Raw genomic sequence first — 11,306 nt, 5'->3', positions numbered from 1 at the left:
TGGCCGACAATTACTTTATTAAATGTGGTAAATGGAAGGGACACGGTGACAATATTAGTTTTTACGCCTAATAGGGGTTTTAGCTTATAGTCAACAGTTTAAGAACAACTGAATATTTTTCATTGCATTTGAAGGGGGAACCGAAGCCATAAATTGAGGATTTCTTTCTTTGAAGCTTTGGCCACGAATACGGTTGATGTTTCAACTTTCTTCATCCTATAAACTGTAAGCACAAACCCACAAAAGGGAGACCATGTAGGTCTGTTATATTCCTTTAATCAAGTTTCATATTTACAGTGACGTCACAGTATTCCGCTGATAATTAATTTGAGCTGACAATGATGAGGCCCCAAAAGCAGGAAAAACGTAACTTCAAACTCAATTTTCTTGCTCATATCAAGGGAGAAGCAAAAGCAAGCATCAAGACTTCATTTTAACAGTACATTCTTCTTCATAATCAAGGAAAAAAATAATACAGTTGGAGTTTAGGCCTTAAGTTGTCCTTTAAACAATACCAAATGGGCATGTATTCACTTGCAAGCCGAGATAAAAGTGAAGATACACAGTAGCGTAAGCCAACGATGGGGCTGAACTATCATTAGCTACAACTGCGCTCGTTTACAAAGATCTTTTACTTGCTGGTACTATTGATGGTAACATGTTGCTTTGTAGGTTAATTTTCTATTGAAATCGCTGGGTGTTACAATGTTGAATTCGCTCTCTCCGCGAACCAAAGCCTCCACACGTTAATAGTTCGTCCCCTTCAACACAGTCTCGTAATACAGAATACTGACAGAATACTGAATCAGCAATCTTACGAAATAAGGATCGGACACCTTTTGGAGCAGTTTGTTCTCTCTTTGCATCGGTTTAAGTCATAGGATAACTCGATCCTCAAAACCACCTTTAAAAATACAAAAATCCAACAATTGCTGTCAAACAAAAAACAAAAATATTGTTTAATTTTAGGCACTCTTTATTACAAATTTTACACTACTCAAGTGCTCAGAAGAAAATAGGGGATTTTCCAACAAGTTGTTTGTTTCTCACAATTACGCAGTAAAAGAAGCGACAAGAAAATCTCTTTTTAATAAGGCAAATTAGTCTCGATCAAGGCTGATGACACAAATGTCAACTCACGCAATGAACAACCAGGGAGCTTACGCAAGGACGACGACAACGTCTACGAGAACACAACAAAAAAATAACTCTAATGAGCAAAAGCAAAAGCTCTGTACTCCCTGCAAGTCCGTTTTTCATTTTGGTGCATTTCTTTGCCGTCCTCGTCCTAACAACGACGTGAATTGAGCAGTTTTCAGGTTGTGTAGAGGACGTGAGAACCAAACGAAACATTAATACACTTTCTTCCCAAACAACCAAACAATTCATGCCAATTTTATTCCTGCAAGTTTCATACACACTTTCGATTCCGAACGACCTGGGGTTGTAACGAAGTTATTACAATAACGCGAAATAGTATTTTTAGACGACGTTCTCTTTGGCGGCGTCGTTGTCCCTGCATAAGCTCCCTATTGACAGCTAAACGTCGCCCGATGTGAAGGAATCCGGAATCCAGCATATGTGAGGCTTTGGAATCTGGAATCAAGAGCGTGGAATCCGGAATCCATAGTATGAATCCAGAATCCGGGATCTATTTTGGTGGAACCCGTGAGTCCCCGACTCGGGATTTAGAACCTGGATTCCTTTACATAGGGCGATAAACGTAAATAGTAATGCTTTTAGTCCTCAGCAGCGTCAAGTGTCATCTCGAGCTCTGTCCAATCCTCGTCAGGCAGATCTAAGGGGTAAATTTCAAATTGTGTTAGTTTCATAAAACTTTGGGTTATTTATCTGTCACATATCAGCTATCAGACTAAGGAGGGAACTAGCAAAAGGTTACTTAGCCTGAGGGTTGTTCCAGAATCGATGAAACAGTTACCTGTCTCCCTGGGATAGAACGTGTGATCGCCTTGCAGAAGGGCGGTTGTCAAGAGATTTAGTTTTTTGTTCATTCCAGTCTTGTTGAATTGTCTGACTCATCGTTCTTTATTTAAAACTTCACTTTAATCCATAAGTGCAATATTGATACAAATTACTTGAACAGCGCGTGGCAGAAAGATTACATGTTTTCTTTTATTACAGCCTTCAAGGCAAAGTATCTCATAGTAAACTGTTCTAAGCCTTCATGGTTCTTGACATTAATTTCAATTTGAACACATTGCATGTTCTTGCGTAAGGGATAATAAAGAGTTTAGCTCCATATATGTCTTGTTTTCGCAGTGGCTTTTGAGAGGAACTGAGTTAAGCCCTTGAAGAGAACTACTGATGCAAACACTGAAACAGGTGATGCAAGCTTCATTGTTTCTTGGCTCTGTTTCGAGAAATGAGCCAGCGGTCACTCCTAAGATCACGGCTGCACGCGTGAGGTGAGGCATTGTAATCTCCGCCAATCAGAAAAACGCCTGCACCAATCGTATAAATTATATTGTTTGGGTCAAATTGTGGCTTCGAAGGTATTCTTTGACCCGGCCTGTTCGAGCTTTACAGTGCTTTTAAGGTGGCAAACAACCAAGATTTCGACAACGGAAAGTCACTAATTTTCCAGTTGGCGCCAAGGGCAAAATACGGCTTTTAAATCAATTTCTATGGCAATCTATCCTCAGAATTCGCTAATGTAAGAGCAAGTAAAATTAAAATTGATGCTTAGTTTATTGTTCGAAGAGAAAATGAGAGGACAGAGACGGAGGCTTGAGGCGTTGGCCGGGATATGTTATGTCCACGAAAGTTATTTTTAGACGAGCGGAAGTCTTTGTTCTAGCGAAAGTCTGTCTTCTGAGACGTCCGCATGAAATCTTGCCTCGCTCTCAGGTTCTTAGTGAAAAGAGAAAATGATGGCGCACGTGGAAGGCTGATGAATATTTATTTTCTTTCAAACATTGGACCGAGGTTGTCCTGCATACGGACGTCTCGGAAGACTTCCGCTCGTCTAAAAATAACTTTCGTGGACATGACATATCCCAAGGGCTGGACCGGGAGCCTCCTTCTCTGTCCCCTCATTTTCTCTTGATTGTTCCTGTGACACAATTTCTTGTGCATGCGCAGTAGGATCAAGAGCGTGAGGTTTCTGTATTTTTCGTCCAGTCCAGCAGTTAAGCACAATATGTAAGCAAGATGAAATTAAATTGTTCTTGTTGTTACTATGAATTCAAGTCGACCTATGACCCAGTAAGTAATAATCCCGGCGAACACTGGATGATTCTTCATTTCTTTGAAACAACAAATATGTCATTCCCTTACTTACCATCAAGCAGTTTGAAAATAATTCCACAGCTCTGAATGTCCTCTCTCGTTACCCCTGTAAAATCAAGTATACGCTGACTCGTAGTTGCAGGAATGTACATGCTTTGCAGAAATTTGCAGTCGCCACTGGTCAACGGCACAGAAAGTAAAATCCTCGTCTCATCAGTGGTCAATATTCTTTCAAACTGTGAAGAGATGACACTGTGAGCGCATTATCACTTGATTTTCGCAAGTTTGCTATTCCACTGGTTTTGCTTTGCCACTCTCGTGATTTGCCAAAATAGTGTGCTTTTACATCGTTAAACAATCGAAAGCAAAAAAAAAACAATACTGTTTACGGGGGATACCGACCGTTAACGTGTCTGTAGTTTAAACTAGACCCTCCGTGAGGGTACACTGGGTTGCCTGTGGTACGTGCAGCGTTCCAGGCAATTTTTTTCAAGTTGGGGGGTCATTAAAGACCATTTAAGGGCTCACCCAGAAGTCATACCAGCAGAGGCCCTTTGGCTCACAAGTCCTCACACGTTCGTACGACGAAACAGATCCTTTTCTGAGGTTAAAAACCTGGCTACCGGCCTATTAATTAATCATTTGTCAGGAAGAAGAAATTCCTGTCCTCTTTAAAAAAATTGACACGCATTGCTTACGTGTGGTAGTGAAGTAACACAGCGATTTATTCCATAATGTCAACTGAGCTGTGTGTTGTCTTCCAGGAGATTCAAGTTGTCCTTGCGTAATATGTAGCTCTAACAGTGCATGATATTGTTTTGGTTTTGTCTATCATTGTAGTGCCATGGTAGAAGTCTTGGGTAAATAGCCTGAGAAGACATGTGGTTACTAGCAAAGTACTGAACCCAGAGAGATTGAAGAAAATAAAAGAGAATCGAGAAACATTGGCTTCTGGGCTGACATGTTGATCATGCAACTTCTTTCCACCACAAGTGTAAGCGTGCACTGACAACATCTGACAGCTTTGTAAACAAAAGTTTAAAGCTGAAGTTAAACCCTATCCGCCGGGGTTAGTAACTGGATGGGCGACAGAAGCATAGGACCGAAAATTCTATTTTAATGCTATCAAATGCGAACCAAGCAAGATACAGATTTTGTTAGCTTGCTTTATGCAAAACAATTATTGATGTAAAAGTAAATAAATATGGATACACAGTTTTTAAGATGAGCAGAAGGAAGTTTCAGGACGGTCGATCGAGAATAAAATATTTTGCCATCGGTAACAAAATTTACGACATGAAATCAGCGAAAAACATTTCGGGAGATTTTAGTTGTTTTGTTGTAATTGTACTTTTGGCTGCACCAAGTAAATCGCACATCGAATTCAGCGGGCGCAGTGATCAAGTTACCGCGGCATGTTTACTCGCGAAACAGTGAAGCATCTCTGTTAAATTATGCTTAGATACCGGGTTTTTGTTTTTGTTAGTTTTCTTTTCTTTCAATTGTTATAGATTTTGACAAGAAATGTGCGAATTCAACACAAAGATCACAATCGCCCAACTCTCAGAGGTTGACCATTGTTTCTGGAAAATCAAACATTTACTCTCCAAGAAAAGGTTATTTATCACCAGGTAATTCCATCGTTTTGGTAATAGCAGCTACTATATTATTCATCAGCGTCACAATCTTTTGCCGATTTTGCGGGTCATTTTGTTGAAACTCAAGCACGCTTCCAACAGACCTGTTTATTTTCGTGACTTTTGCGTTACCACAAAAATTCTCCCCGTATCACATTTCAACACATGTATGCAAATTTGCTAAGCTCGAAAATTACACAACATGATAAATTTACAAAAGCTGGAAATTTCACAGAAATATTTTTCAGCGAAACATTTATTGAAACAAGCAACATATTTGCTATAAGAGGCAAGAAACCCTTCCTATTTCAGTTGCGTGCGTGCAAGCGAAACACACAATCACAAAGCATATGCAATGAAATAAATTTCTCACAGTTCACTTCAAACCCTTTTCGAAAGAACCTTGACCGTACATAATAAAGCACAAAAGAGACAACAAGCTTTCATTCCAATTTTTTTTAACCTTTGCAGAGTTGAGTACAAAATGAATGTTACTTGCCAGACAAACAGGCAAACTTTAAATAGATGCGACTTCAGTAAACACTGTGAGACACAACAGAGATCACTGTGACAGATCTACTTGTGGTGTTCGATTCCTCCTCTGTCTTTGTTGCACCCGTAAGTTACCAGAGAAATTTCCATTTGGTTTCAGTGTTGTACGTAACACCACCTTGGCGAAATATTAAAAGTACAGCTCATGTTGATTTCGGCTCGACGGGCGAAAGATTCACGCTGTCGAAGTCCATTACTCGTCCATTACCAGATCTTTATGTTTCACCGCCTGTCTTGACGTTACATTCTTGAGCTCCATATGAGTATATTTTCTTTAAAGATGTACTAAAACGCCATTCGCGTTACAATGACTTCCGACGCCATTACAGGTTAATTGTGCAGAGCAAGCTACGCATTACCCCAGCCCCCTCAAACCTAACAAAATACGCACAGAAGACTATGCACAAAGACACCACTTAGCAGGGGAGTGACAGGCAAGACTTTTTAAACACAGATTCCGACTGGGTTTGCCATACTGGCAACCCAGTAAAAACTATGTCTTTTACCAGGTCACCCATCCCAGTACAAACTCCTTCAAACCGGGATTAACTAATTGCGTGGCGAGTTACCATACACTTGTCCGAATTTAGCGAAATCCCGAGCAAATTGTAGACGTTCTTTGTCTTTTGAGTTCTATGTACATGTAATCATTTTGACTTGCTCCGAGTGGTTTTCCCCGCGCTTGCCAGTTTTGGTCAAGGAAAAGCTAGAATATTCCTTAAAACCAATCAAAAGCCAACAGAGTGATGATGCCGTTTTCTTTCTTAATACCTGTGTCACAGCCCTGAAACTATCTACAGCCTTGTGTTGTTATGCTGATTCCTGATCTTGTTTACCTACCTCGTTCCCAGAGTCTCTCTTCTGGAAACGAGGTTGCTGTTCTACCTCCTTCCCGTGTTGCACAGATGTGTGAATCAATCAAGGGAGGTATTCCCCAATCCCCAAGCCTATATCCTTCAGATCTACTGGCAAGTTAACAATTTTGTTTCTTGACTCACCCATCCCAGGTATTTTCTGACCCGCGCTTTTCGTTGCTCTCGGTCCTTCTCTGTCATTAAAACCGTCTTGTATATAGTGTCCATCATTTCAATGTCTTCGGCAGTGAAATAATCTGGAGTCAAAAGTAAAATCTATTCGATAAGAGTAGGGGACGTAGTCCCCGGTGTTGTGGTCTGACGTAATCTGGGTGGGGGAATCTTTCACTTCCTAAAATTAATTGTAAACTGCGTAACAAGCAGTCTGCCTTAAGTCCCCCACAAAGCATTGTAAATTAATCCTGAAAAGCCCCCAGGGGAGAGACTATATATTTGCGTTATGGCAATTGCTTCGTGACTATTGTAAGAGTTTTAATGCGACAAAGGTGTGGCTTTCAAGAAACAAATAAAAACATTTTTATTTCAAAAGGCATAACCCACTGACTCCCTGAACCACCAAAATCATCTGGCGTTAGACGTAGTCCCAGTTCAGGGAATGAATGGGTTAAAAGCATTTTCTACTATTTTAGTTTCAATTTCTTGTTTATATGATGTGATTTTATGTGTATATTTTCTCTGTATAAAAGTAGCGAATTTTCAATAAAAAGGTTCTTAAAAACAACACAATATATTTGGGACAATTTCGGAGCATAGAGCAGTTTTCAAAAGGCCCTTTCACGGTTAGTTTTTCGCATTTGCATTACAATATCATCTAGCATGCATGCGAGGCAATTTCGGGCTATTTTGTAGTTTTAACCCAAAATTGCCTCGCATCCACGTTACATTGTAATGCAAATGAGAAAATCGAGTTTTCATCGGTTTACTGGACTTTCTCCCTTCTTTTTGACGGGCCAAAGTAATTCTTTGGTTTTGGTTTTACGACATTCGACTGAAACTCGCTCTATACAAATTGGAAACGTTTGTTGAGGTGATAGGCTCTTAAAGAGTTTTTAACAGCACAGCTGAACATTGTTTATGATAGTGTGCGCTACATGCATTATCATTATTAATGCGAAAGGACGGTTTACAATTGTAAATTTTGATTCCAATCCAGGAATTTTTAGAAAAGATCCATGTTTTTTAAAAGCACTACGTAATGCCCTGGATATCCTGCCTTATTTGTTTCGTTTCTTCATAACCCAAAGCTCTGACGTACCTGGTAAATCGTTGCCATCTGCATCCCGATGAATTGGAATCCCCGCATCATCATCATCGTCATCTTCCTCAGTTCCTCTGACGGTGTTATTTCCAACAAACTCCCCTTTCCCCATCTCCAGCTTTTTGCTTGTTTCATTGTACTGAACGCGACAGTACCTGAAGAGAATTGGCCCCCATGCATCCCTAGTTGCCACACCTGGAGGGATGATTTTTTCCTTGTATGTGCAATGGCCTATGGATTTCAAAACCTTAGCTATAGGAAGCTCTGATGGAAGCTCCAATACTGCATGCACTCCACGCTGAAAGCAGAAAGAGATGACAAAAATGTCAATAATATCATCATATAAATTGCATATTGGGGAGCTTAAAAAAACGACGATGACTTCAGTAACGAAAGTACTATGGACTTTGAGATCTTCGACTGCGACGTTGACGGAAACGTCACCTCAGAATATAACTTTGCTCTATCGTAAGTCTTTCGCGATTCTTTCATCTCGTTCTTGTTGTATAATTATGCGGCCGAAGGATTCTACAAAAAAAATGGTTAGGAGCGGTTTCAGGGTACAAATGGAGAATAAGGGTTTGCATTTGTACTCTCACAAGTTTCACCGCGCACCGATGGCTCAGTTGGTTGAGCACCGGGCTGTCACAGGGAAGGTCGTGAGTTCAACTCAGGGTCTTTAAATAACTGAGGAAAAAGTGCTGCCTTTGTAATTACATCTGCAAATGGTTGGACTCTCTAGTCTTCTCGGATAAGGACGATAAGCCGGAGTCCCGTCTCACAACCCTTCAATGTTCATAATCCTGTGGGACGTAAAAGAACCCGCACACTTGTCGCAAAGAGTAGGATATGTAGTTCCCGGTGTTGTGGTCTCTCTTCTGTGATATATCATGGTTGGCAGGGTAAATGCTCGGAGAAATTAGCTACAGCAAGCTACTCTAAAAATCCGAGGGTAAATAAAGATATATGATATGATATGATATGATATGAAGTTGTCGTCAAAATCTCAAATTTGGTGATTTCTCGTCATTGTTATGCAAAGTACCGCAAAAATTAATACAAGACATCGACAAAAAGCATTGCGGACGTGCAGCACAATTATTTTTCCTCTTTGTGGCGTTGTCGTTACCTAAGGTCCCGTCCACACGTATCCGTATTCGTTTGAAAACGCAACATTTTTTCTCCGTTTTCAACAAAATTCGCATCCACACGTAGCGTTTTCGCATCGTTTTCGCCCGTCCACATGTATACGATGAATTGATTTGAAATCGATAACTTTTAAACAATAACCTGACTACGCATGCTCGACGCATGAGTATTCGGTATTATGAACTCACGAAATAATAAATTGGCGCCATCTTTTGTTAGGATAGTAAGCTTGAAGAAATAGCAAAGCTAAATCTGCTGGAAAACAGGCAATTAGGTTTGAAATAAGCCCAAGTATTAAAGACAAGGAAGTGAAGCACCTCTCCGGCATCTTAAATAAGTTTACTAAATTATGACAATATTGCACGGAGTGGATTGGAACTGATAGTGTGAGGTCAGCGTTTTCGAAAAGTTCCCTTTTCGTTTATCTGCACGTACTCGCGAAAACAGGGTTTTCAAAAAGTTCCACTCTGGAGAGCGTTTTTGAAAAGCTCCATTTTCAGTGATCGTTTTCATCAGATACGTGAGGACGGAAGCCGTATCCGCAAAGAAGAAGTTGCGTTTTCAAACGGAAAACGGATACGTGTGGACGGAGCCTAAAATCCTTATTCACTTCAAAGTGTAACTTTTAGGCTTCCTTATCTCAAGTATTTCGTGATTATTCTATCTTATTCACATTGTACAGTACGGACGAAGCATTGTGATAGGACGTTGTCGTCAAAACCTTAAAATTGTTTTTTTTCTTTCAAATTGTTGTTTTGTAGGGTGCGGCGAAGAAACGTATGAAAATGTGTGACGCGCGTTTAGCACGACCAATCAGTTTTCCTCTCTAAAGCAATAAAATTATTGTTTTCTGGTCTTGTCGCTGTCGTAGCCGCGATCGTTTCTTAACTTAACTTTGAATTCCTTTTATTGAAATAAAAAAAAAAAAACACCTCAACGGTAGGGGCAGTGTGGCGCGAACTCTTCCTGAGTTCGATTCCGCGGTCGGAACAATCAATCGGAGTCTTAAAGTGACTAAAGCGTAAATGCTGTTGTGGTCAGCCTAAACGCCAGCTAATAACTGTAATCCCGAAGCCAGCCATAACTTAGGAAACTGTAGGAGCAGGAAAGATTGTGAAACCGGCAAAGATAATGTGAAACTGATTTACCCGTAAGATGGAAACATAAGCACAAGCAACAGGCCTATAAGGCAAGGTAAGGCGCTGAACACACGTTTTACGGTTGGGTGGAGTGAGCGCCACACCAATCCGTTTCATGTAACACCAGTAATTGAGCATCTGATGGAAATGGGCCCACACAAGGACAGAGTAAAACTGACCAGGGTGGGTCAGAAATTTTCTCTGTCCTTGTGTTGGCCCATTTCCATTAGTAGCATTAACGCTCACATGGTTTATATAGGCAGAAAACTAGCACTAACCGATTATTACCCCCTGATAGTTAAGTCTGTTGAAATATAAGTGCTACATGGCCTACGTTTGCTAAAACGTAACCCTTCTCTGACGTAGTATGGCCGTGTAGCTACGTCGAGCCACAGAAAGCAGGCGAAAAACTAATCCCCGTTTATGTTTAGATGTTCTGGTTACAAGAAGTAAAGCTGGCTTGAGCCTGCGACCCAATCAAAGACCAGTACCTGGTCAGCGGTCAACTTAAAAAAAAGCTGACCTCGATGAGCTCTAAACTGGGGCCCACAATATGGCCATGTGATACTGGTCAACGGATACCTTGTTTTGACAGATTTCAATTGACCATAAAATGGATGTCCAATATCAAAGATGTACGATGTAAACGGCCGCCATGTTGGGCGTATTCATAATAATTATTACTATTATTAGGAAATTATGAAATCATTGGAAAACATTGTTGCCTGAAAACAGAAAGCCAAAAATGGAAAGCGCAAAGAGGAAAGGTAAGTCGAAACCAACCTCGTCCCCGGACTTTTCTTGGAGAGTAGACCCAGGGGATGAGGTTGAGTCGAAACAAAAAAATTAAGTCAACAAAAATGAAAATATTTGCTCCAAACAGAAAAAGACAACAGTAAAGGGTAACTACGTTTTGTTGCCTGTTTCCTTGAACCTCAAATCTTTCGCTGTAAACAACGGATGTTACAAGAAGCAGTTCTTGATCTTGAAAAGGGTTCATCATGTTGGTATCCAGGTCAAAGCTTTCTAGTATTTTACGGAGATCTGGATCCGATATATATTCCTGACTAATTTTCCCAAGCTGGAGGTCTCCAAGGTTCTCATCAATAGTCAATGTTATCTCGCCGGTTTCGCCAACGTTCACAATAACTTCCTTATGGCTGGAAAACAAAAAAACATTGTTTTTGTCAGTCACTCATTGTAGTTACCAGCAGCCCATGAGTAGGACCGAACAACAGCCCTATGTTCCTGTCAAGGCGTTTTGAGAGACCGATTTATTTGTAGATTGAATTTCCCGCAGGAGCCTGATTACCAATCACAAAAACTAACTTGACGTCATAGCGTCACCGAACCGGAACTGAAGTTAGTATAAAAATAGATCAGTCGGTAAAAATGCCGTGAAATAGGCTTAGTATGGGAGTTGTTTCCTTCAAGTCCCGGGCGACTG

The 11,306-nt window shown here is 40.5% G+C and overlaps 1 protein-coding gene across 2 annotated transcripts in view; it reads right to left on the bottom strand.

The window, feature by feature from the left end:
• Nucleotides 1–352: 352 nt before the first annotated feature.
• The window catches only part of LOC138006051 (uncharacterized), a 24,597-nt gene continuing 13,643 nt past the window's right edge, over nucleotides 353–11,306 (bottom strand). The window contains exons 3-7 of one of the 2 annotated variants that reach the window (XM_068852206.1): nucleotides 10,770–11,019; nucleotides 7,569–7,869; nucleotides 6,437–6,549; nucleotides 3,302–3,485; nucleotides 353–1,798 (exon numbers count right to left, since the gene is read on the bottom strand). In XM_068852206.1, coding sequence (XP_068708307.1) covers nucleotides 1,740–1,798; nucleotides 3,302–3,485; nucleotides 6,437–6,549; nucleotides 7,569–7,869; nucleotides 10,770–11,019 — 907 coding nt within the window. In that variant the 3' untranslated portion in view covers nucleotides 353–1,739. The remainder of the gene's footprint in view (nucleotides 1,799–3,301; nucleotides 3,486–6,436; nucleotides 6,550–7,568; nucleotides 7,870–10,769; nucleotides 11,020–11,306) is intronic. The other variant, XM_068852205.1, reaches the window with a different exon arrangement.

Source organism: Montipora foliosa, chromosome 6, assembly GCF_036669935.1.
Source record: "Montipora foliosa isolate CH-2021 chromosome 6, ASM3666993v2, whole genome shotgun sequence".
NCBI lineage: Eukaryota > Metazoa > Cnidaria > Anthozoa > Scleractinia > Acroporidae > Montipora > Montipora foliosa.
Note: the sequence above shows the minus strand (reverse complement) of the source record. Positions and strands in the feature narration are given on the sequence as shown.